Source organism: Podarcis muralis, chromosome 6 (genome assembly GCF_964188315.1).
Source record: "Podarcis muralis chromosome 6, rPodMur119.hap1.1, whole genome shotgun sequence".
NCBI classification, from domain to species: Eukaryota; Metazoa; Chordata; class Lepidosauria; order Squamata; family Lacertidae; genus Podarcis; species Podarcis muralis.
Genome location: NC_135660.1, coordinates 5,164,561 through 5,191,566, shown reverse-complemented (window position 1 = coordinate 5,191,566; position 27,006 = coordinate 5,164,561). Strand labels below are relative to the sequence as shown.

General features: G+C 48.7%; 1 protein-coding gene across 2 annotated transcripts; it reads right to left on the bottom strand.

Annotated features, from left to right (window-relative positions):
* Positions 1 to 509: 509 nt before the first annotated feature.
* On the bottom strand, positions 510 to 23,645 carry LOC114598110 (alkaline phosphatase-like). Of its 2 annotated transcripts, XM_077929632.1 has the most exons (11): positions 23,031 to 23,642; positions 18,709 to 18,825; positions 13,852 to 13,967; positions 12,132 to 12,306; positions 10,663 to 10,835; positions 9,548 to 9,673; positions 8,972 to 9,041; positions 6,493 to 6,627; positions 5,121 to 5,312; positions 2,770 to 2,886; positions 510 to 1,051 (listed from the first exon to the last, which is right to left on the bottom strand). In XM_077929632.1, exons 1-11 carry the CDS (start codon positions 23,101 to 23,103, stop codon positions 750 to 752), a joined length of 1,596 nt encoding a protein of 531 aa, XP_077785758.1. In that variant the 5' UTR covers positions 23,104 to 23,642; the 3' UTR covers positions 510 to 749. The 2 variants fall into 2 exon arrangements, with proteins under 2 accessions (XP_077785758.1, XP_028587636.2); XM_028731803.2 differs by lacking the exon at positions 18,709 to 18,825 and having other exon boundaries at positions 23,031 to 23,645.
* Between the last annotated feature and the right edge of the window lie 3,361 nt (positions 23,646 to 27,006).

Below are 27,006 nucleotides of genomic sequence, written 5' to 3'. Positions count from 1 at the left end.
ATGGAACTGCATTGCCCCACTTGGAGGAGGGCGAATTTCAAAGCAAGGTTGCGCTCCACCTAATGTATTCTTTGGAAAGTGCAAATTTGGTGAGTTCTCCTTGAAATGCAAACTGAATCCACCATCCTTACTGATAAGTAAACTCTGACCTCTGGCACTCCCCCCCACCCCCACCCCCCACCCCGCCCAATGTCTCAGGCTGTGGCTTTGCTCCATCTGCTCCATCACCTTAGCTCTGAACTGCAGGAAGTGAAAGCTTGCAACCTTATACAACCTTTAATCTTCTACCCTCGGGCAGGAGATATAGAAGTACCAACAGGTTAAAAAATAGTTTCTATCCATGGGCTGTTAGGCTGCTGAACGGAAAATAATATAGTGCAACAAGCACACAGAGTGCAATGAGACTGAGTGTTTGTGTGGGGGAGAGGGAGGCTCGGTTATTTTCCTTGTACACAGGTTGTACATTGACAATAAAGGTAATAATAATAATAATGCTAATACTACAGGTATAAAGAAAACAACATCATGCTTTATTCTTTGAAAGCTGAGGCTAAGGAGAGCATCACCATCCATTAATATACAGTTGTATGCAATGAAGCCAAACAAATGAATGAACAAGACTGATGTCCCTTTGGGAATGTCCGGGAACACTAGCAACCTCCCAGGTGATGCCCAGAGAGGTCTTTTGAAGACGAGCTTTCTAGTAGTGTGTGTGTGTGTGTGTGTGTGTGTGTGTGTGTGTTTCAGTGTCACATCATCTGCAAGAAAAGGCACACCCAGAGTGCAAGGAGGGGTAGCGAGGAGGGGCGATGTGAGACACCCAGGCCAGGTGATCCAAAACCTTCAGTCCGGACCTGCTCAGGGCAGTCGGGGTGCCTGTCATATGGCTTGATGCAGCCTGCGTAGGCCAGGACATGGGCAATGTAGTTCTGCTCCTGGATGCCGTGGAAGAGATGGGCCATGGGTCCCTGTGCCATGATGGCCACGTCCTCTCCGCCGTGGGTCTCGATGTCCAGGGGCACAGCTGCCTGCTGCCGGTAGTCCTTGTCCTCTGGATGGGCGAGAGGCAGGAGGTCAGTCTAGACTGTTGGACAGTGCCTTGGTGGCACTGTGTGAGCCCATGGCGCCCAGGGGACACTGAGATGGGGCTTATCGGGAGTGGGGCATGGAGGGTGAAGGAACCCACCGCAGTACCCCACGCACCAAAGGAGAAACAAGCTCCCTTGGCCGCAACACTTTGTGGGGTCAGGACTGATGGAGCTCATTCATCTGAGGACCTGGTGTGCCCATGCCCCAACCCCGAAGGCAAGCCCGGCTGCGGCTTCCCTCGATGAGGGAGCTATAGTGGGGGCGCCTCGTTGCACCCCCCCCCCTGGAAAATGCACACAGGGCAACGGCCCTCCAACACCCCCACGCTACGCCACTATAGTGGCACCCACATTTCTGTGGGCCACCAGCCCCAGGGTTGCATAAGCTCATCCCCTACCCTATCAAAAGCTTTCTTTGAATGACCCGCTAAGGAAAATAATAGCGCAAATGGAATTCAAAACAGTAAGCAATGGTGGCCTCTCTAGGACAAAGGAACTTGGAGAACAATCTGCCACTGGGCAAAGCACCGTGGGGCAGGGATGGCTGCATGCAGAAACTCAGGCTGTGGGTCAGTCCTCAGAGGGAAGGGCTCCTAGGCCCAGGACGTGAGGGAAGGTGCGATAGAATGATCCATGTTTGAATCCACACTCAGCCAATGCAAGAAATGGTGTTGGCAAAGGCAGATATAACACTGGTCCTGCAAGCTAGGGATGATGGGAGTTGTAGTCCAAAAACAGCTGGAGGGCTAAGTTTGGGAAACCCAGGACTAGCTTCTGCAAACCAGCCTGACCAGGCTAGCAAAGTGCAGAGCCATTAAGGAACAATGGCGAGCCAGTTACTGAGGCATTATGGGCCAAAGAACTGTCCCCCCCCACCCCCACCGGTTCTGTCACAGGAGAATGTGTCCTTTTGAAATCTAAAGGAGTTTCTGGGAACAAAAAAAAGGAGGTGAGCAGAACTTCATGGCTGGAAGAGTCTGAACCGAGAGACCGGGAGCCATGACTGACTGCTGCTTTGGACCCAAGCTTGCTGAAGAGAGGGGCATTGAGAGACACCCTTGTGGTATAATGTTCCACACCCCTTCTAGGTGTATATAGGTGTAAAATAAACCATATACAGTATCTTAAAACACTACAGTCTCTGACGTGCCTGAATTCCCAATGGAAACACGACTACAGGTAGACACCTGGAATCCCCTGGGATCTTGTGCACTGCTCAGCAGAGATTGGGGGTGGCGTATAACCTCTGTAACACTGGTGTCAGAAGTGGGATCCGTGTTTTCTCTGTGTATACTGGCGGGCAGAATCTGCTTTCACCTGCATTTTCAGCTTGCTACCATACGCTTTTCTTGTCTTCCCAGTCAAGAAGGAGTCCCAGCTTCTCCCATTCTGCACTTGTTTTCTCTTCTCCCCGCTCCTTTGTCGCATCTCCCCTCGCACACAGACCGCCCCCATGTTAATCAGTTGCACCTTCCCCGTCCCACACGTCTTAACTTCTAGGAACCTTTTTCAGCTTCTGCCCTGCTATGACACTACCACCCTTCTTATCCTTGCACACCCGCCTTGCACACTCCTGCTTTCATTGGCACCCCCCTTCCCAGGCCGCCCCCTCTTTTTGCAGCCCCTCAGCCCATAAGCAAAGGTGGATCTGCTGAGCTCCGCATCCAAAAGCTCTGCATACCGATAGCATCGGAGCTGACATCTGGGCGGCTGCCATTCCTGAGCTTGTACCCAGGTCCGTTCCCATAGAGGATACTGGTGAATGCCCGCTTGTCTTTCGCTTGCTTGGGTGCCAGGCCTGTGGAGAAACACAGATGATGTTCAGTGCTGGCTCTGACCTGACCAGAGTCAGACAGACTTACAGCAGAGTGGAATCAATGGGAGGAGGGTCTCAGGCTGGCCGGATAAATAAATGTGCATTTATTTCAGCCCCCACCCCAAACCAGGTGCCCTCCAGATGTTTTGAATTACAATTACCAACAGCTGTATGGTGCTGGGTTAATGGGAGTTGTAATCCAAAAGTCCTGGAGGGCACCTGATTTATCTGTTTGTCCCTCACCATTTTTTAAATGCAAATGTCCTGGTTTAGCTAATCTTAGTCAACTCTCCTTCCTCAGAAGGAGAGGCTTCCAGATCTGAGGAAAAGATAAAGGGACCCCTGACCATTAGGTCCAGTTGCGGATGACTCTGGGGTTGTGAACCAGAGCAGCGCATGGAAACGTTGTTTACCTTCCTGCTGGAGCGGTACCTATTTATCTACTTGCACTTTGACGTGCTTTTGAACTGCTAGGTTGGCAGGAGCAGGGACCGAGCAACGGGAGCTCACCCCGTTGTGAGGATTCGAACCGCATTAAACAGCCATGGTGGCTTCCCCCATGGAATTCTGGGACCTGTAGTTCATTAAGGGTGCTAAGAGTTGTTAGGATACCCCTACTCCCCCTCATAGAGCTACAATCCCCCAAGTTCCTTGTGAAGAGGGGCTATTTGTTTTCTCCTGCTCTAGGGAAGGGAGATTCTGATTAAACACCAAGAAGAATTTTTTAACGCTAAAAGCCACTTAACTATGGAACAGACTGCCATGGGAGGTGGCAGACTCTCCTTCCTCGGAGGTTGGATGGCCATCTGTCATGGAAACTTTAGTTGAGATTCCTGCATTGCAGGGGGTTGGACTAGATGACCGTTGGGGATCCCTACACTTCTATGATTCTACGATTCTCAAACTACCCTGGGAATTGTGCTGGAGGGGCCTTTCGCCTCCTTCCTTATGTTCTTATCTGTGTACTAAAATCCAATCCCTTACACGAGTCATTAGCTGAAAAGGTTAAACAGAAACTGGGTCCTTCTGGGATTTTTTCCCCCCTCCTGGGAAACCATATGGGCTAGAAATTTGCTTTCAAGTTTTAAAAAGGGCAGTTCTGTTTCTCAGAAGCGATGCGATTCCTAGTGCAGTTCGCACCAACGAGAATTCTTGCGTTGCAGGGGTTGGACTAGATGACCGTGGGATCCCTTTCAACTCTACAGTTGTACGATTCTATAATAATAATTAATAATAATTTATTATTTATACCCCGCCCATCTGGCTGGGTTTCCCCAGCCACTCTGGGCAGCTTCCAACTGAATAGTAAAAACACAATAAAACATCAAACATTAAAAACTTCCCTAAACAGGGCCACCTTCAGTTGTCTTTTAAAAGTAAAATAGTTGTTTATTGCCTTGACATCTGCTAAGAGGGCGTTCCACAGGGTGGGCACCACCACCGAGAAGGCCCTCTGCCTGGTTCCCTGTAACCTCACTTTTCACAGTGAGGGAACCGCCAGAAGGTCCTCGGAGCAGGACCTCAGTGTCCAGGCAGAACAATGCGGGTGGAGACGCTCCTTCAGGCATACAGGACCGAGGCCATTTAGGGCTTTCAATGTCAGCACCAACACTTTGAATTGTGCTCAGAAATGTACTGGGAGCCAATGAAGATCTTTCAGGACTGGTGTTATATGGTCTCGGCGGCCACTCCCAGTCACCAGTCTAGCTTGCACATTCTGGATTAATTGCAGTTTCCGGGTCACCTTCAAAGGTAGGCCCATATAGAGCGCATTGCAGTAGTCCAAGCGGGAGATAACCAGAGCATGCACCACTCTGGCAAGACAGTCCATGGGCAGGAAGGGTCTCATCCTGCATACCAGATGGAGCTGGTAAACAGCTGCCCTGGACACAGAATTGACCTGCGCCTCCATGGACAGCTGTTAGTCCAAAATGACTCCCAGGCTGCACACCTGGTCCTTCAGGGGCACAGTAACCCCATTCAGGACCAGGGAGTCCTCCACACCTGCCCACCCCCTGTCCCCCCAAAACAGTACTTCTGTCTTGTCAGGATTCAACCTCAATCCGTTGAATTCTATGAATTCTCAGCCTGGTGGCTCAGAGTATTTTGAGACTAAGACTTCCAGAAGAGGTGGGAAAGCTTCTCTGCATTGCCCCTTGCCTCTGAGATAGGGAGCAAAATCTCGCTCTTCAAAGAGCCTGGAAACTTATTCTCACCAAAGATGTTGTTGCCCCGTGGTGTGTTGCCGCCTAAGGTGAAGACGTGCGAGTGGTCAGCTGTGACCACCATGAGAGTCTCTGAGGCGTCAGTCAGCTCCACGGCTCTCTCCACGGCCCGGTCCATCATCACAGTCTCGCTCAGGGCCAGCTTGGCTCTGCCCTTGTGATGCCCGTGGTCAATCCTGCCTCGTAATGGGGAAAAAGGCAACATATCAAGACCTTTTTCTCCCCGCAAGAGACACCATGTTTCAAGCTCATGACCGAACATTCCCCCAAACATGAAAAGTAGGGTGTCAGGGAGAAAGGTTCTAGCGCAGGTGTCGCCAAGCCAGCGCTCATGGGCACCCTGGCACCTGTCAAGGCTTCCAGTGCTGCCCCCCCAGAGCAGGTGACCCGGTCTCTGAGCATTCATTTTCAAAATGTGAGGCTCTAGCCCTCCCAGAAAGAAAGTTATGAGGTAAAATGTGCAGGTAACCTATGAAGTGGAATGAGAATGGTGTGGTCTATTTTTCCTGGTACCAAACAATGTTCCCTGTTGCTATTTGGCAGCAGGAGCAAGGTGTGAACTCTATATGTCAGGACCAGCAGGAAATATCTGACATCCCATAGTAAGCATAAGGTGGCCAGGCTGGTTGTCTCTCTAGTTTTGTGTTCTGCCACATCTTCTGTTCTGTATGGCTGCCATCTTGCATTCTGACACATGCTCTGTATGGTGGCCATCTTGTGCTATGCCACCTGCTGTGTATGGCGGCCATCTTGTACTATGCCACCTGCTCAGTATGGTGGCCGTTTTGTGCTATGCCACCTGCTCTGCATGGTGGCCATCTTGTGTTCTGACACATGCTCTGTATGGCGGCCATCTTGTGCTATGCCACCTGCTCTGTATGGCAGCCATCTTGTGCCATGCCACCTGCTCTGTATGGTGGCCATCTTGTGCTATGCCACCTGCTGTGTATGGTGGCCATCTTGTGTTCTGCCCTGCCTCACAGCTGCCACTTTATACTATTCTACAGGACCTCCATGGCAGCCATTTTGTGACTGCCTGCCCGAGCACTCTCTCAAAATTCGAAGAAAGTGCCTACAGATTGGCAGCTCCTGTCTCTAGCATACCCTGCCTGAAGTGCTCATTTTCTAAGCGGAGGGAACCATTTTGTTTGTTTGAAGGACCACCCAGTCATGTCAGCCTCAAGCTGCAAGCCAGAGTTGCGCAGGTTCGCTGCCCTAGCCAACATGAGGCCTGCTAGTCCCTCCTCGGTTCAGAAGGGAGCCAGTGCCGGTTCCCTCCCAGAGCACAGTGGTCGCCATATCATCCCCGGGGTTCTCTGCTGCCCCTTTCAAGATGGGAGAAGCGGAGAACGAGGATACTCATCTTCCACAAAGAGGAAGAAGCCGTTGGGGTTCCTGCGCAGGATCCGTATGGCCTTCTCCGTCATCTCCACAATGGAGGGGTCCGTGTTGTTGTCTCGATCCAGCTCGTACGCCATGTCGTGCGGCTCAAAGAGACCTAGCGGATTGGATCAGAGAAAGTGAGTATCGCTGTGGTAGGAGCCTGACCAAGATAAGGGAAGGTTACGTTTTCATTATCATTGGCTATTCAGATTGGGGCGTGGGCCCAGTTGGCATTTGCTCCCGGCGGGGCCTTTTCGGTGGTGGCTCCCCGTTTGTGCAATTCCTTCCCTGGGTGAAGAGCACCTGTCTCTCTCATGATCAAGTCTTGGGAGGAATCTGGAAACATTCCTGTTTACCCAGGCATTTTGATGGGTGAAAGACAATGTTCCTGGGACCAAGCTAGCACTCCTTTCCTGTGCTCCTTCACCCTGGGATTTTAAGATGGAGAGTAGTATGCAAATTTAATAAAATTAAAATAAATGCAAATTATTATTAATATTAACAATAATACTATTGCTATTATTTTACATTAGGGATGGGACAGCCCCTTTGATATGGTCCATGGCTTCTCCTCACCCCTAGCTACTACTGCCCATGAATTAGGTTGAAAAAATTGCTATGCGGTTTTTTGTTCTTTTTAGAGAGTGGGCGTTAATGGGGATGGCGGCTGCAGAGAGAAATTTATTAGGCAGAGTAACAAGTGCAGAGAGAGAGAGAGAGATGATTCACTGCCTCGAGGAAATTTCAGTTTAATGTTGATTGAGTGGGAAATTAATGAAAGGACGCCTTTGGGAAGCCTTCAGGCAGGACCTGAGCACAAACAGCAGTTCTCTCCAGCCTTGCGATTCCCAGCTCCTGACATTCAGGCAGATTCTGCCTCCAACAGTGGGCTTGGACATTTCCCTTGTGGCTAGTAGCCATTGATAGCCTTACCCTGCATAAATCTGACTAATCCGCTTTTCAAACCAGCTGAGTTAGCGGCCATCACCGCATATTGTGGCAGGGAGTTCCATAGGTCAACTATGGGCTCAGTCAAGATTCAGCTTGTCCCACCATTTCCCCCCAGGGAAATCTGCTGTTTACCGCTGAATCGTAGCAAATGCCAATTGGGTTTTCTCCTGATTGGTGTTTGTTTTGATTTAGTGCTAAAGAGCGGGATTTCCAGAGAAAAACGGCTGGGGGAAACACTGTATTGCTTGGACCTCTGCTTTCTTGGCACAGGACAAGTGGGAGTGTGGACAAGCCCTATGGGTTGTGGACTGAGGTCCAGCTCCGAGGGCCTTCTGGCGATTCACTCGCTGCGAGAGGTGAGGTTACATGGAACCAGGCCTTCTTGGTGGTGGTGCCCGCCCTGTAGAACGCGCTCCTATCAGATGTTAAGGACATAAAGAACTATACAGAAGGCAGCCCTTTATAGGGTTTTTAAATGTTTAATGCTTTGTTATGTTTTTATATGTGCTGGAAGCTGCTCAGAGTGGCTGGGGCAGCACAGTCAGATGGGCAGGGTACAAGTTGTTGTTGTTATTATTATTATAATTATTAGTATTATTAATTCCAACATTCAGTTTCATTGTCCAAGAGTCCCCACATTATGGGAAAGGGATAAAAGCTCCCCCCCCCCCCCCGCTCACTTTCTCCATACCATGCAAAGTTTTATCTATTATTTCTCCTATGACTCACCTTTTCTTTCTTATAAATAACTTTGGGGGTGTGAAACCCTAAAGTAATAATAATGATAATAATGATATTATCATTTACAGTAATACCTCCGTGAATGTTTGCCTTGTCTAGTGTCCATTCTGGCGAACGTCCATGGCAAACCCGGAAGTACCAGAATGAGTTACTTCCGGGTTTGCCGCTCACGCAAACCGTTCTGTGCGTGTGCGCAGATGTGGCACTTTGTGCTGCGCCCGTTTCGGTTAGCGGCCAGGGCTCCGGAACGGATCCCAGTCACAAAACAAGGTACGACTATATACCCTGCCCATCTGACTGGGATTCCCCAGCCACTCTGGGCGGCTTCCAGCACATATAAAAACATAATAAAACATCAAATATTAAAAACATTGGAAAAGTAATGTTCCTAAGGGGCAAGCGGGCATAAAATGCTGTATAAAGGCAGAGTACACTCAATTAGGACTCAGCTATGCAGCTGCAAATATAACGTTTTAAGTGTGTTTCATGTGCATTATACAAATGTGACACTAGATGGCAATGGTGAGCTAATGGCAACTTCAATATATTTTTCAAAACTTTTTTTAAAAAAGCATTTTCGCTGCGTTTTTTTATATGTGTCTAGATTCCACTTTCATGGTTCATCTTGTCTGCTGTTTATCTGTGTCCAAACACAATCTCTCCCTGCACAGTTCACATTCCCTTGCAGGATGTCAGGAATCAGGAAAAGTTTGCCCCCTTCCTCTGACCAGTAGGAGAGAAACAGGAAACCCCCCTAGTACTCTTACCCATAAGATGGTTGGTAGTGTTTTCATTGACGGAGGCCAGGCCTGTTTTATTCCAGACATACTGAGCTCCCTAGAAACAAATACGGGGTTCATAAATGCCAGGAATCAACAGCATATTCATTACACCAGCCTTCCCGCACCAGGTGCCCTCTTAATGTCTTGAACTACAACTCCCACTGATACGAGCTGCAGTCCAGAACATCTAGAGGGCGGGGGAGGCTGCATTAAACAGGTACAATAAATGGATATATTTCCATTGTTATGATTACCATTTAAAGCATGTTTGCCCTATTCTTCAGCCCAACAAAGGCTCCCAGAGTGGCTTACAAAGCTCAGCAATAAGACAGATTCTGCCTTCAGGCTTAAAATCTAAAAGGAACAGCACAAAAGGAAAACAAGATTGGGAGGGAGGAAGAAGAAAGTAGGCAATAGTTCTTGGTTACAGGCTTGAAATGGAAAGAGTTCGAGGAGAGGAGGAGTGAATGTTTTCTCTAAGCCACAACCAGGGTTTTCTCCCCTCCCCCTGCCCCACACTCCATCCCGCTGGACTCCTAGCCCTTCCCCAATTCCCATTACCATCCTGTTGCTCAACCACATTTCAATGAGGTTCAGGCCATCCTTCCTGGTCCCATTCTGTTTCGGATGCTCTGGGTCACTCATGTTCCTAGGCAGCATGAATTTCCGCCCTCCTCCGAGAATCACCTGCCAGTGTGAATAAGGCACCGTCACTGTTCAGAGAGCATCGCCACCTCGCCTGAGTTCTTTTTCTTTTTCAAAAATTCATTTTTATTAAATTTTCCATTTTAACAATCCAATCCAATCACATTAATATTCCAAATTATACATATACATATCAAATAATGCAAATATTCTGCCAAATTATAAATTTTTTAATGGGACTTCCCATGCTTCAAGTTCGGAGGGTTCTGACCATCTCATACCTCTACTGCATTTCATAGTCACAGAGTTATTTTTCTTCAGAATTTTCATCCCGCATTGCAGGGGGTTGGAGAAGGGCCTTCTCGGTAGTGGCGCCCACCCTGTGGAACGCCCTCCCATCAGATGTCAAAGAGATAAACAACTACCTGACATTTAGAAGGCAGCCCTGTTCAGGGATGCTTTTAATGTGTGACATTTTGATGTATTTTAAATCTTTTTTGGAAGCCACCCAGAGTGACTGGGGAAACCCAGCCAGATGGGCTTGGTACAAATAATAAATTATTGTTTGTTATGTACTGAGTTGAATAGGATCCAAAATGCAGCAGTCTGATTGGTCCCAGAACAATAGGATTCAGAATGCAACAGTCTGATTGGTCCTAGAACAATAGGATCCAGAATGCAGCAGTCTGATTGGTCCACAGGAGCCAGCTCCTGGTGGAAGTGAATCCGCAAACTGATTGGCCTACAGGAGAATCCCAGAATTAGCCAATCATGTGGGGCCCATTGTGTAAATAATGCATATAAAGCAGACATTCTGGGGGAACTTCCATTCCTCCTCACCATTATGAGCTGAATAAAGAGCATGAAATCCACTCTCGACTCAGAGTATATTTCATTATTATTATTATTACATGAACCCTTAGGGTCCCTCCCAGCTCTACAATTCTATGATTCTACCATTCCTGCGGCCAGGCCCCTGAGTGGGTCTCCCCGCCTGCCTTGAGCAGCTCTACGCACGTGTAGCCACTCACATTGATGTCTGTGTTGTGCACCAGCTGGTAGGCGATGTCCTTGCAGCCTTGGCTGGCGGCCTCCTTCGACATGTTGACGTCGCCGTACCACTCACGGCTGGCCGAGTGGGCATAGGCGGCAGCCGGAGAGGCATGCTGCACACGGGTGGTGGTCACGATCCCCACAGACTTCCCTGTGAGGAGGAGAGGGCATGTGGGAGGCAGGATTGGAAAGAGGGGGAGAGGAATGGGGCTCCACCCTCCCCACCATTCCCACTGCTGCCGGTTGGGGCGCCGTCTCTTGTGCTTTGGCCGCCTGAGGCGGTTGCTTCACCCCACCTCAACAGCAGAGCCGTCTCGGTGGACTCTCCTTCCTTGGAGGTTGATCAGCAGAGGTCGGATGGCCATCAGTCATGGATGCTTGAGCTGAGATTCCGGCATTGCAGGGGGTTGGACTAGATGACTCTACAGGTCCCTTCCAACTCTACAATTTTACACTTCTAAACTGCCATTTTGGAAAGAGCGATGTATCCATTGGCATGCCAGCATGCATTGGGTCAGTGTCATGAGCCGGTTCACGGGTGATCGAAGGCCCTGCTGGGGACGTCGGGACCGGGGCAAGATGGCGGAGTGGGAGTAGGAATGAGAGTCCACGAGTCAGGAGTCAGGAAGCCAAGAGTCTGAGGGTCCGAGGGTCAGGAAGTAAGGGGTCAAGGAGCCAAACGCAGCAAGGCAGGGAACGTGTTGCTGTGGCAAAGAGCCGAAGGGAAATGCTGACCTTATATCCCTTCCCGGCTCTTGCCACCAGGTGCTGTTAGTTACCAATTGGCCTCACCTGTGCAGCTGCACCTCGCCTCTAGAGAACAAACTTAGGAAGGCCCCAGTCCTGCAAAGCCATACTGGTCACAGGACCTGGTTCCTGCACGCACTCCTGACAGTCAGACACCGAGGAGAGATAACCTTTGAGGGGTTTAAAGCGGCAGGGAGTAGTCCTGCCATGTGACCCAACATGCCTTTAAAAGAGACTCTTGTTATCTGTCTCCTTCATAGGAGGGTCATTGGGAAAGTCGTGGAAATGGGAAAGCTAAATAAGCAGCGGGTTGGACCAGCACTCCAGCGGGGAGGAGTTTATGCCTGCTTTCCAATAATATACACGCTTTTTTGCCTGAAGAGCTACATTGCAAAATTCAGAGAAATGCAGATTTTAGCCGGCAGTTGCTTTTCGGTTCCTGTATTTGGGAAATCAAATCAAATTTCTCTCCCCCATGTTTTATGGTGTTTCGAATATTCTGTTGGGAGCCACCCAGAGTGGCTTTTATTTTACCCCAGATGGGCAGGGAATAATAATAATAATAATAATAATAATAATAATAATAATAATAATAATAACTACTACTACTACTACATGGAGAAGGAGCTTCCAGCCCTGGACGAAGGCTGATCTTTGTCAATCCGACCCACAATGTCTCCCTCTTTCCCTCAGCTCCTACCTGACAATGTTGCCCGATGCAGCACAGAGTGGACTTCGTTGCCAAAGGTGGTGTTGCATTGGCCCAAGGTGGCACGAGCACTCAGGCCCAGGGTTTTAGCATTGGCCTTCACCCCGCACAGGTAGGCAGTGGCGGTTCCAGCGCTGTCAGGCACCTGCCGGTCCACATTGTACGTCTGCCGATAGAAATGGAGAGATGCTGCAATTCAGGGAGGCCTGGCACAAGACTGGCAGGCGGCTGTGTAGCAAGGGGCCAGGAGCTCATCCTGAGAAATGTTACAGGAAAGGGATGTTTAGCAGCTGTCCAGGAGGATATTTCTTTGTTAAGGATGCTGGGAATGGCAGCTCAATTAGGCCAGCACCCTTAACAAACTACAATTCCCAGGATGCTCCATGACTGTTCATTGGATCATAGAATCATAGTGGGAAGGGACCTCGAGGGTCATCTAGTCCAACCCCCTCCAATGCAGGAATCTCAACAAGATTGGACATGACAGATGGCCATCCAACCTCTGCTTTAAAAATGCCAAGGAAGGAAAACCCACCAGTTCTTGTGGGAGTCTCTTCCAATGTTGAACAGCTATTACTGTCAGAAGGTTATTCCTACCCACGCTGGAAGAATGGCAGACGAAGGTGATTGACTATATGGGACTGGCGGAGATGACTGGCAGAATCCGAGACCAGGGGAAAGAGACAGTGGAAGAAGACTGGAAGAAATTTAAAATATATCTTAAAAATCGTTGTAAAATTGAGGAGTGTTAAAATGTCAAGGAATTGGGAAATAGAGAATTGCAGCTGTAATTAATAAGTTAGAGAAGAACTTAAAAGAAAATGAATTGAATAATTAGTTAATTGGAGGAGTTGCTGAAGAAATGTAAAACAAGGATGCAGAAAAGGGGAGGTATGGGGAAGTCTGGGAAGTAAGGTGTATGAAAAAAAGGTTATGAAATTATACATGTTTATATGTTTGTATGTTTGTGTATTGTGTATTGTTTGTGTTTATTTTGTGTTTGGAAAATCAAAAAAAAATTATTAAAAAAAACAGAAGGTTATTCCTGATGTTTAGGCGGAATCTCCTCTCCTATAACTTGAAGCCATGGATTCGAGTCCTACCCTTTGGAGCAGGTGAAAACAAGCTCCTTCCTTCTTTCATGTGACAGCTCCTTAGATATTTGAAGATGACTATCATATCTCCTCCCAGTCTGCTCTTTTCCAGGCTAAACATACCCAGCTGCTTCAACCGTTCCTCATCAGGCTTGGTTTCCTGACCATCTTGGCCACCCTCCTCTGCACACCTTCCAGCTTGTCAACATCCTCTTTAAATTGTGGAGCCCAGAACTGGACACAGGACTCCAGGTGTGGTCAGGGTGTGGCCACACTCCAGGTGTGACCTTGGAAGGAGGTGGACTCTCCTTCCTTGGAGGCTTTTAAGCAGAGGCTGGGTGGCCATCTGTCAGGGACGCTTGAGCTGAGATTCCTGCATTGCAGAGGGCTGGGCTAGATGACCCCTAGGGTCCCTTCCAACTCGGCAGCCCTATGATTCTGTGAGCTAAGGCTGCAATTCCTAGGCACACTTACCTGGGAGAAAATCCCAGGTAAAGGCTTGATGGGAGGGAGGCCTTGGAAAATAGGCCCTCCTTGGGAACTTCCTATCCCTGAACTGGCTGAGGGCGAACACAGCAGCGTGCAGCCGCACTCTCTTCCTTGGCACAGGCTCCCACCTTGGACAAGGCGACGTAGGGGAATCTCTCCATCGCCAGCACGCTCTCTTCCCCGGAGCCTCCTGCCAGCTGGCCCTTGTAGATTCGGGCGGCTGTGATGGTGGGCACCCCCATGCCTGAAAGGGCAGAAGGAGGGTCATTAGAAGAGTTGTCAAGGGGCTAAACAAACGGGTGGACCAGGTTCATCGCCTGCCTTTGGAGAGATCAATAGGAGGCACATTCTTCCACAGGGCCTACTTCCTGCTATTTTGGTACCCGTTTAAGCAGTCGTGGTTTCTCCCAAAGGATCCTGGGAGCTATAGTTTGCTAAGGGCGCAGAAATGGTACTACGGTGCTTTAAATGTATGGAGCGAATGTGGCCTTTGTCCTTGCCGGAAAGAAAGGGACATATTTCATATTCCCCCCTGTTACAGAAGCACACGCAAGTGTTAAATAACTCTGAAGAGAAAGAAGCACATCATTAACTTTCACCCTCCTTAATGACACTAGCCTCCGCCAGTTAATCAACTGCAACTTAAGTTGATTAATCTACTAATTAAAGCTTGCAGCCCTGATGGTATAAATAAACACTATTGCATTAAGCAAAACCATGGTCTTGCTTAGCTGGTCCATTATTTACTATCTCCTTCAGAAGGTGGTGGAGGTTTTTAAGCAGAGGTTGGATGGCCATCTGTCAGGGACACTTTAGCTGAGATCCCTGCATTGCAGGGGGGGTTGGACTAGATGACCCTCGGGGTCCCTTCCAACTCTACAGTTCTATGATTTTTGTAACTTCGATGTGGTTTGTATCAGTGAGTGCCAAGCATTAAAATGAATCGGTTTTAGCAGAACCAGGCACTGTGTTAAATGCAAGGGTAAATGGATTGAGAGCCAGACTCAGTTTCTTATTTATTTTTAAATAAAAGCATTGCCACTAAGAGGCTGAGCTAAGAATCAGCAATTCTCTTTTCCAGATCTCACCTGTGCTATGAACCCACTAGGTGACTTTAGGCAAGAAACCCTCAATCGCAGAAATGTGGGGGTCAATGGGATAATCCTGGCCCACATTACAGGGTTGGTGTTAAGGGATACAAGAATACATATGAAATCCCTGAAACACTTTGTGAAATACTAAGGGTCACATCGGCAGCTGTGACATATAAACCTACAGATTGAGTACATTGAAAGATAGCTCACAAGGCATTAAACGTAAGTGTGAAGAGACTCCTGGCTGCAAGGATGTCGTAAGAGTCAAGATGTCTGGCAAGACGTGTGAAGGAATTTGCTGACACCGACAGATGACTCTAGGGCCTCACTCCTCCTCCTCAAAGCCTGTGTCTGTGATATTACTTTTGCTCTTCTGATAACACTGCTGCTTAGCTACCTTTTCCTTACTGTGGGGATTAATTTCTACTGTACGTGCAGAGCTAAGACAAGGAAACACCTCTATAATAAGCCTGTGCAACTTATAGGGCCGTGGATTCCACTTTTGTGGTTTTCCAGCAAGTAAAAGCTGTCTTAAAACATCGCGGCTGGTGCATTTAATTGAAGAAAATCCACTACGTGTCTTTTTGTTGCTGAGAGTTTTGGCAAACCACTGGACATTGAAATCTGTACTTTATTCTTTTATTTTTTTAAACGGCTCAATAAATGTCTCATTCTCCACCCACCAGCCCCCACGTGGGTAGAGGGGAATACCCTTCAACATCTCTCTGATGAAAATAGGGATGTCCTGTATAATAATAATAATAATAATAATAATAATAATAATAATAATAGTATTTATGCCCCTCCCCATCTGACTGTGTTGCCCCAGCCACTCTGGGCGACTTCTAACATATATAAAAACCTTATAAAACATTACACGTTAAAAAGCTTCCCTAAACACGGCTGTCTTCCTATGTCTTCTAAAGGTTGCATAGTTACTTATCTCCTTGGCTCAGGGGTTGCATAACTCCGATAAGAAAAGGGACGTCCTAAGGGAAAGCGGGACATTCCGGGATCAAAAGAGAAACCAGGACGGCTTCTGTAAATCCAGGACTGTCCCTGGAAAAGAGGTTCTGGAGGGGCCAGCCTCCTCTTGGGATGCTCCTGTGATGGCCTCAGATAACCTGGAGGCATGCGGAAGAAGTTGGAGGTTACATGCTTCCCTACAAGAAATGTGCAGGAAACAGTGCCCTCTGCGCAGCCTTTCACTTCTGCACGGAAGCGCATGGGCCACTGGGAGCTTTGGGTCTCCGCAGCGCTTGGCTCTCCTCGCCTCCCTCCTCCGATCCAGGAGTCTCCCCCATCTCGCCACCAGTCCCTAAGATAAGCTGCCAGAGGGCGGAACGACCTGGCAGTCAATGGCCTGCAGTGACCCAGAGAGCCTCCCACCTGCGAGGGATGATGATGAGTGGGTCTTGGCGAGGTCTGCGGCTGCTCCTCCGCCTGCCAAAATCCACTTTGCGCAAACTCTGGGTTGAGTTATGCGGAGACGGCTCTCTGACGGCGCCAGAGGCAGCGGCCAAAGGGTGTAAATCAGCTTCATGAAGGGGAGCTGGAGAGCGGCAGGAGGCAGGCTGGGCCTCACCTTAGAGAGGAGGAAGAGAGGGCTGGATCCCTGCCAGGCGGACCTTCGCTGGCGGTGCTGAGCCAGAGGGAGCAGAGACCGGGGAAATGCTCCCTTTGGAACTCAAGCACTGGGCCAGGGTCTTGAATCACAGGGACACAAGAGGCTGCCTTATACCCAGTCAGACCCTTGCTCCATCTAGCTCAGTGTTGTCTACACTGGCTGGCAGCAGCTCTCCAAGATTTCGGGCAGGGAGACTCTCCGAACTCCACCTGGAGATGCCACCTGGGCATCTTCTGCATGCAAAAGCAAATGCTGAGCAAAAGGTTCGGTGTGCCTTTTTGACTCAAAGTGGGGTCCAATTGTGTCCAAACAGAGATGGAAACTTGCTTCTTGAACTCAGGGAGCATTGCACAAAGTTTGGTTACAACAGCTAAAGAAGTGTCCAGGTAAACAGATAAACAACTTTGAAGAATATACAGTAGAATTGTGTGTGTGTGTGTGTGTGTGTGTGTGAGAGAGAGAGAGAGAGAGAGAGAGAGAGAGAGAGAGAGAGAGAGAGAAATTGGGGTGGCAGCAGACCCTCCAAGTGTCCCTATTTTCCAGGGACAGTCCCAGATTTACAGAAGCTGTCCTGGTTTCTGGTTTGATCCTAGAGCATCCTGCTTTTCCCTATTGTCATTGGATAAATATTGGACGATATTTGACCCCCAAACCATCTGAAGGCAGTCCTGTTTAGGGAAGGGTTGTTGTTTTTTTAAAATTTTTAATGCTCTGTTATGTTTTTATATATGTTGGAAGCTGCCCAGAGGCTGGAGCAACCTAGTCAGATGGACGGGGTATAAATAGTAAAATTATTATTAATGGAATAGGACATCCCTATTTTCATCAGAGAAATGTTGGAGGGTTTCTGGTAGGCAGATGCAAACTAGAATGTGGCTCCTGCAAACTTAACTGTTGTGTGAAAGGGGGGATTTTTAGCAGCTGTTGTAACTTGTCCCGCAAAGTTGCACCTTTTGAAAAGCCCTCTCCGCACCTTGCGATCAAAGAAAGGAATAGTTACAGGTAGGTAGCTGTGTTGGTCTGCCATAGTTGAAACAAAACAAAATAAAATAAATTCCTTCCAGTGGCACCTTAGAGACCAACTAAGTTTGTTATTGGTATGAGCTTTCGTATGCATGCACACTTCTTCAGATACACAGAACTGTGCATGCACACGAAAGCTCATACCTGAAGAATATGTGTATCTGAAGAAGTGTAATAATAATAATAATAATAATAATAATAATAATAATTTATTATTTATACTCCACCCATCTGGCTGGGTTTCCCCAGCCACTCTGAGCGGCTTCCAACAAAACACTAAAATACAATAACCTATTAAACATTAAAAGCTTCCCTAAACAGGGCTGCCTTCAGATGTCTTCTAAAAGTTTGGTAGTTATTTTTCTCTTTGATATCTGGTGGGAGGGTGTTCCCAGGGCAGGTGCCACTACTGAGAAGGCCCTCTGCCTGGTTCCCTGTAACCTCACTTCTCGCAGCAAGGGAACCGCCAGAAGGCCCTCGGCACTGGACCTCAGTGTCTGGGCAGAATGATGGGGGTGGAGACACTCCTTCAGGTATACTGGATCGAGGCTGTTTAGGGCTTTAAAGGTCAGCACCAACACTTTGAAGTGTATCTGAAGAAGTGTGCATGCACACGAAAGCTCCTACCAATAACAAACTTAGTTGGCTACTGGAAGAAATTTTAAAATTCTGTTTTAAAGAAAGGAGTGTGTGGGTGGGATTTGCAGAGCAATCCTGGGTAGGTCTATTCAAAAGCAAGTCCCAGAGATGGCAGTGGGACTGGCCTAAGATGGACAAAAAAAGGATGTGCACGTTTCCTAGTTAGGTCTGCTTTAATTGGGTCAGGAGTGGTCTGCTGCTACCCAAGTTAGCATGGCTGGTTCTGGTGGCAATGTGTAGATATGGACTGGGAAAAGATCCAAAATTCAAATGTTTGCATTTGGCCATAGTATTACATTTCTCTCCCACCTCTGAGGAGCTCAATGTGGCATTCACACTTCTCCCCCTTTTATCCTCACAGCAACCTTGTGTGGAAGGCTCAGGGGAGAGGCAGTGATTCGGCAAAGATCACTCAGGGAGCATCATGGCCGAGCGGATATTGGAACCCTGGTCTCCTGGGTCTTAGTCCATAACTCTAACTGTACTAGCTTTCGCTTCACAGATTTGGAGACCCACCCATGCCCCATAGTTATGTGCAACGATAAATCTGCCCCCAGACCCACTCTGGGTGCGCAGCCTTGTACACCCATGTGCAAACTCACCGTCTCCTAGGAAGAGAATGACGTTCTTTGCTCGGTGGTTCATGGGTGTCAGCTTGAGTGCGGATTCCAGGGTCTGCTTGGCTTTCATGTTCCAATATTCTGGGTCCTTTTCCTCTTCTAGAAGAACCAGGGGAGGAGAAAGTTACTGCTCTGTATGCCTTCGTGTTTTGGATTGGCTGGTCTGAGTGAAAACTCAGCTTCTGCCTAACACAGGGGTGAAGCACGTTGTGGATCTCCAGATATTCTTGGACTCCAGCTGCCACCACCCCTGGCCATTGGCCATTCTGGCTGTGATAGATCCCCTCACATCTGGGCACAGGTTCCTCAAGCCTGGCCTAAGGCATTCAACTGTGGAATCTGAAGGAGCGTCTCCACCCCCACCGTTCAGCCCGGACACTGAGGTCCAGCTCCGAGGGCCTTCTGGCAGTTCCCTCCCTGTGAGAAGCCAAGTTACAGGGAACCAGGCAGAGGGCCTTCTCGGTAGTGGCACCTGCCCTGTGGAACGCCCTCCCACCAGATGTGAAGGAAATAAGCAGCTGTCTTATCTTTAAAAGACATCTGAAGGCAGCCCTGTTTAGGGAAGTTTTCAATATTTAATGCTGTGTTGTTTTTAACACTCGATTGGGAGCTGCCCAGAGTGGCTGGGGAAACTCAGCCAGATGGGCGGGGTATAAATAATATATTATTATTATTATTATTATTATTATTATTATTATTATTATTATTATTATTATTATTTCTTAAGAAATTATAAAGCTGAAAGTGGAGCGAACCAATCAAGTGGACTTAAAGTAGCGCAAGGGCTCTTGGGGAAGTCTCTTTCAGAAATGTCTCTATACCTCTTGAGCTCCTGCCCACATGTTTTTGCTTCCCAAATCCCACACTTCAACAACCATCCATGAGTCTTATCTCCTTGGCACTGGGACACCAAGGATATGCCTCTCCCCCAGCACCGGGTTTAGGGTGGCGAGGGCAATGCCACCACCAGGGTGCGAAGCCCAGGAGGCACAAAACTGAGAAGATCCATAATTGAGAAGATTCCTTTGAGGGCACCAAATTTTGGGCTCTCCCTGGGCGTCACATTACAAAAGATTGCAAATGTCTGCTGCTGCTCTCCCCACTTTGAAGCTCGGAGCTGTGTATACATTTGGGGAGGAGCAGCTCATTTGCCAAGGACATGATAAGCCCCCTGAGGCAATTTCCCCAAAGGAAATGGCCTCTTCAAAGACCAGAGCACCCCAATTGACATTCCTCACTCAGTCTTGGGACAGCGGTGAGCTAGCGGTGGCTAGAGTATGATAGCGACCTTCCACAGATGTTGGCAGTCTACCACCAGATGCCAGGAACTCAGAAGGAAGGAAGGCTACCACCATCTTTGTGGCCTGATGTTCTTGTGAAGCCTTAGGAAATGAGATTCTAAAATTGCCCCATCAGCCTTTGCTTCCTGTGTTTGGAGGGAGGGGGCTTGTGAATTGCCCATCCCAGGGAATTCTTATCAGCAAGGCTGCATGGGATCAACAGATCCAGTTGGGACCTGACCTCACAAGGAGCAAAGGTCACAGGCATCAACTGCCTGGTCCCTAGCAAAACAGACCCTGCCCATTCACAACCCTTGCATGCTCATTAATCACCCATTGATCAGGGGTTCGCCTTTTAAATGACTGAGCCTCTTCGCTTAGGAGAGCTGTGCGATAGGCAAAGGAATCAAATAGGCAGAGCATCCTCATTTGTTGTTTATAAAAAGTGCCTGATATGCACAGACTCATTCATCCAGGGGAGGGGAGTGTGGGCATAACTTATTTATTTTTAATGACAATTTCTGTCCCATTCTCCCTCACCGAAGGACAGATAGCAGCCTAAAATGCAATAAAACCATGTTGAATACCCAATAATTGAAACGACAGTTATTAAAACTTCATCATCCATAAAGAAAGTTCGGGGGCGGGGAGAGAGAGAATCATATTCCCTCCCTTTCTTTTCCTACACACCCACACACACACACACCAGATTTCAGATCCCACACTATGATACCTCAGGAAGTCCTGCTTCTCTGCCCACCTTCCTGGTGCAGCTGGCATGGAACACTCAGCCAAACTATGGTGCTGGAGGAGACTCTTGAGAGTCCCATGGACTGCAAGAAGATCAAACGTATCCATTCTTAAGGAAATCAGCCCTGAGTGCTCACTGGAAGGACAGATCCTGAAGCTGAGGCTCCAATACTTTGGCCACCTCATGAGAAGAGAAGACTCCCTGGAAAAGGGATGCTGGGAAAGATGGAGGGCACAAGGAGAAGGGGACAACAGAGGACGAGATGGTTGGACAGTGTTCTCGGAACTACCAGCATGAGTTTGACCAAACTGCGGGAGGCAGTGGAAGACAGGAGGGCCTGGCGTGCTCTGGTCCAGGGGGTCACGAAGAGTCAGACACGACTAAACAACAACAAATGATGGAGCATGAATGAGGGAAGCTCTGCTTGCCCACAATCCCTTTTCTATGCAGCCAGGTGCCCCCCAAACTCCAGTTCTTTGCCTCTGACTTCCACCTACCAACTTTGGGGTGGCCTTGTTTGTGCCAACGTCCCCAGAACCTGAAGCAGATCAGCGTGCATAAGGACATAAGGAACCCACTCATCACACATCCATGACATTTTGCCCCCCCCCCCAAACTGAGCCTCGGTCAAAGTGCAGGAGGCTCAACCAGGGTTGTCCTCTCAGACTGCTGGTTCCCTCACCACACACTTCCTTTCTTGAGGGTCAGCTGTTCTTTGCAACTTTGCATTGTGTTGGAAGCAACTGACTGATTTCCTGCACAGTCTTGTTTGGCCCAGTTTGTTCCACAACCCTCTTGTGGATATTTGCAGAAGATAACACAGGAGCCATCTCAGCGGAGGTGCAGGGAGAGTGACAACGGTAGCCTCTGCTCTCAGCTGCAGCAGCAATGCCTTGCAAATCTTGCCCAACATCCTCTTTAAGCAAGACCAGACCAGACCAGACCATAAGATACCAACTGGAAGGAAGTGGGCAATTTGTTTCCAGGACACGCTCTGTGCATTGATGCAACTTCTCTGAGAAAGAAACAGCACAAATTCTGCAAAAGTAAAACCCAGAGTGGGGAGAACCTTGTGAGTTCACCTGCTGATCTCAGCCCATTTTATGATGATGATGATTATATGGGCTGGGTTTTACATTCTTGCTTTATTATTTGGACTAACACAACTTTCCTCTGTTTGGAAGAATGCTCAAAATACTTGCCTGCCCTCACCCTCCCTGCTTAGCAAAGGCTGGCAACAGAGCAAAGCGGGACACAGACTTTCTGCAAACTAAGAAACCATGTGGATCAAGTTGTACCTCTGAATTTGGACCTGTGCTCCTGTTCTTCTCGTAAGCAGCATCACTACCTTTCCTTAAGAATGCTAGATGGCCTTGCAGCTGGATCAGACCAAAGGCCCATCCCATAAGGTATCCTGCTCCTGCAGTGGCTGACCTGCCCTAACAGCTACCCGGGGAGCAGGACCCAAATCCCTCCAAGCATACAAACAGCAAATCAATAATAAGCACTATTAAAAACAACATCAAGTCCTCAGACATTCAAATGCAACAGGACAAACTGTATAAAACCAGCTAGGACTCCTTAAGCTTGCTTCATTTTTTAAGAGAAGGCAGTTCCTGGGGAAACACTCTGCACAAGCCCAGAGGGGTCATTTCCTTGGGCTGTTATTGAAAGCAGAAGCTGGTTCCTTTGCTCAGGGATTTAGAAGTCGGGATCCCTAAAAGCAGGCATGCAGCTCCCCAGAACATGGCACACTCCCCTCCGTCCTAGCCAGAGCATCACCACTGTGCCGAAAACAAAGCCAGCTTGAATGCTGATATTACAGAACAGCCCTTTCCATGGTTGGGCTTTGAATGTCTACAGAAGACTCTGCTCTCGTCAGATCAAGCATTCACTGACTTAGATGAAGTTTATCTCCAAGGGAAGCAGAGGAGGGCCGCAACACAGTGGCAGAGTGCCTGCCTTGCATGTAGAAGGTCGCAGGTTCAATCCCTGGCTTCTCCAGGTAGGGTCGGGAAAGACTCGCTGGCTGAAATCCTGGCAAGCTGCTGCCAGCCAGTGCCGACAACACTAATCTAGAGGGACCTACAGGTCTGAAATTGTATAAGGCAGCTTCCTATATTCTCTCTCTCTCTCTCTCTCTCTCTCTCTCTCTCTCTCTCTCTCTAAAAAACAACAACCCTCTTTTCCAGAAACTTGGGCTGGTGGCCGATTTGGGTCCAGAAGACCCTCTCCCAAGCTGTGAAACAACAACAGATAGCTTTGTTTCTCACCTAAGGATGTGGCAGAGAGGCAGGCACAGAAGCAGAAGAAAGCCTGGATCCTCAGGGCAGCCAGGGGCTTCATCCTGCAGCCAAGCCAAGGATGGAAAGAGTCCCTGATGAAAGGCTTCTGAGGCTCTGGGGTTTTTATGCTCCTCCTCTCACCTTTGGACCCAGGGGGGCACGGGGCCAAAAGGCTGGGAGGGGTGGGAAAGGAAATGATGATGACGTCCCATCCCCTGTCCCGAGAGAAGTACTGGTAACTGCCCACAACACAGTTTCATCACAGCCTTTCAAGTCTGCAGCGGAGAGAGCATTTTTCTGCTGAATCGGCCAGCCTATCTGTAGGCTCCAAGGCTCCTCCCGGACACCTCTTCTGAACACCAGCTCCGGAAGGAAATCAAAGGCTACGGCCCTGTTGAGGAGACCACGCAGCCACTTGCAGGTTTCTGCGAAGAGATAGGGAGTCTTCCTCCTGTGGGCCCGGCCAGTGAAGAGTCAGGCGGTTAGGGTCCTCTAAGACACAAAGGCTGCCCCAGAGGTCACTGCAAAGCTCATGCCTTGCCTCCTTAGCTGCTTCCGCTGAACTGAGTGGCAAGGACACTTTGGGAAGTCAACATGCATGGAAAAACCGAGTCCTGCTTCCTTCCATAGAACTGGGCAGATCTGGTCTGGTCTGGGCTGCTGACGACTGGAAATTGCCCAGGATGCAGCTTCCCTTCCTGCCCAATGTTGCATTTATTTGCTTTAAAAAGGGCAATGCAAAACGGTGTCTGAGCATGTCAAACAATGGAATTTGAAAAACACATACAAATACATTGGAGTTTACAAGTCAAGGTGAATCCAAACAAGTCCAAAGTACAGGGCAGAATGTAGCTCAGTGAAATGCCCACGCCTGGCATGCACAGGGTCCAATTCCTGGCATCTCCTGAGGGGCAGGAAAGAGTCTGGAACCCTGGGGGGCATCTCTCTGCCTGCCAGAGTGCATCAGCCACCCCCCAGCTGGCGCCTGCCAGATGCTTCAGACTACGATTCCCACCAGCACCATCTAGCAGAGCTATGCTGGCCGGAGCTCATGGGAGTTGTAGTTGACAGCAGCTGGCGGGGGAGAGCAGCCGCCTTGGAAAGTAGCTGGTCCAGGGCTTGAGAGGCTGACATTTGCAGGGCACCAGCTTGGCAGATTTAGTCTAACAGAAATGTAGAGCAAAGCCTCCTCCACCATCTCAACCAGGCATCACCTACCTGCTGGCCTCCCATCCAGATGGAATGGACTACAACTCCCACCAGCCGTTCCAGCTGGAACCGATGGGAATTGTAGTCCAGAACAATTGGAGGCGGCCAGTTTGGGGGAGGTCTGGAAACCAAGAACAGTTGAGGGGGTTAAAGGGGCTGTAAGATGCATCACACCAAAGGCAGCCAATGGACTACAACTCCCATCGCTGACAACTGGCTTGGGTTGATGGGAGCTGTAGTTCACACAGTGCATTGTTAAACTGTGGAACTCACTCCCACAGGAAGCCGTGTTGGACTGGCTTTAAGAGAAGATGAGGCAAATTCATGGAGGAGAAGGCTACCATGGACTACTAGCCTTGAGGGCTGAGCTTCGCCTCCGTAGTTGGAGATAGCAACATTTCTGAATCCCGGTTCCTGCAAACCAGGACTCCTGTACTCATGTTCTGCTCCCTGGTTTCTCGCAGACTTCTGGTTGGCCACTGTGAGAACAGGATGCTGGACTAGGTGGGCTATTGGCCCGATCCGGCAGGCTCACAATTACCGGTATCTGGATGGGACTTTCCTTGGGTTGTACTTTGAGGAAGGAAGCAAGAAGCAATGGCAGCTCCCCAGAGAAGGTCATCGTGGCAAGTTCCTGCACAAATTTGATGGCAGCTTATTCCAGTCTTTCTGCCGTTGCAAACAATGGTCTCCTCGGTGCAGGGTGTGGTCCGAACGCACGACATGCAGCCCTCTTGCTGAAGCAAAGCAAGTCTGTGCCCGGGCAGTGCCAGCTGTGAACACCACGGGATGTCAATAAAAACAAACAGCCTCAAGGTTGCCTATGTCTGTGTCAGCTAGGAAGCAGGGAGACTTACAGTCTGCAAATCCTGCAATGCTACTAATGAGGCCTGACAGGGAGCTGTCTCAGGGCGCCTTATGGAGAGAGGACAGAGGAGAATTAAAGGAGCAATATTCCCAGGTGCGTTGGGTTGAGTACCAGGGGTGTGGCTGGAGCTCTACCACTTATTTCATAACAGGAACGTCGTCGTCATCTCCTGGGGTGCTATTTTCTAGCTGAATTAAGTTTTTCTTAGAGAGAAGCTAAGCAGGGGAAGAGGAAGATGGCATCAGCATGCAAGGTGGAGAGTTGAACTGCCACTTTCTACCCTGAAAAGCTCTGAAGTCTCATTATTACGGGCAACCAGAAAAACGTTACAAAATAGGGAGTGAGCTTTTGAGTCCAGCAGAACTCTTCATTTGGCTGAATGTTAAGCCACTAAAGCGGAGGGAGGGGGAATTGAGAAGGGGGCAAACTGGCTTGGTTTTGAAACCATAATGTTTCTCCTGGCAAGTGGAAACGTGACTGTAGAAGGAGGTCTGAGCACCAGCTAATGCACAGGGAGTCCAATCCAGTTTGCATTGGCAACCCCAGACCCTGCAAAAAGCAGGATTTAACTCAGCTGACACACAGGGAGCTAAATTCTGCTTTTCTGCAGTTTCACATGGACACACACACCAGCTCCATCCTTATTTCAGACATGGTGATATCGGTATACCACAATGTTTAGCTGGTGATATATCGCACTGTTGAAGACCAGGGGTCGCCCAGCCCTAGCTGTGACCTGTCCCAGTCAGGCTATGCCCAGAAGGATCAAAACACAGATGACATAATACAGATAAAGTAAATGAGTTTAACCAAAGGTAAGAAAAGTGTTGCAATATTTTCAGAATATTTGAGGTGGGGAAGTGTGTCCTGACTATACTCTTATCTCTGCAGCAAGCATGAAGCACTTTCCTTGAACTGAGCAAGCAGTACACCCCCCCCCCCCGCCTTTCCTCTCACACAAAATAGGCGCGGTTTTCGCTTGCCTCTGACTGCAAACAGTTTACGCTGCTTTTTTTACTGCATTCAAAGTGATGGTGGCCCCTTGGCTGACTGCACCCCCCCCCCAATCCCATTCGCATTTAGCTTCTTCTCGGGGTCATGGGTTCAAGCTCCATGTTGGGCAAAATGATTCCTACATTGCAGGGGGCTGGACTAGATGACCCCCGTGGTCCCTTCCAGGTCTGCAGTTCTATGGGTCTGTGATCCCAGAAGGTTCTTCTCCTACAATGTGGGGCTACCTTTGAAGGTGACCCGGAAACTACAACTAATCCAGAATGCGGCAGCTAGACTGGTGACTGAGCGGCCGCCGAGACCACATAACTCCGGTCTTGAAAGACCTACATTGGCTCCCAGTACGTTTCCGAGCACAATTCAAAGTGTTGGTGCTGACCTTTAAAGCCCTAAACGGCCTCGGTCCAGTATATCTGAAGGAGCGTCTCCACCCCCATCGTTCTACCCGGACACTGAGGTCCAGCTCCGAGGGCCTTCTGGCAGTTCCCTCACTGCGAGAAGCCAAGTTACAGGGAACCAGGCAAAGGGCCTTCTCGGTGGTGGCACCCGCCCTGTGGAACACCCTCCCACCAGATGTCAAAGAGAGCAACAACTACCAGACTTTTAGAAGACATCTGAAGGCAGCCCTGTTTAGGGAAGCTTTTAATGTTTGATGTATTACAGTATTTTAATATTTTTTGGAAGCCGCCCAGAGTGGCTGGAGAGGCCCAGCCAGATGGGTAGGGTATAAATAATAAATTATTATTATTATTATTATTATTATTATTATTATTATTATTATTATTATTATTATTACAATGTGTTCTACTCTCTTTTTTAAAAAAAAATTTTTTAATTAGGAGTTTCAAAATAACAATTTATCAAAAATACATCCTC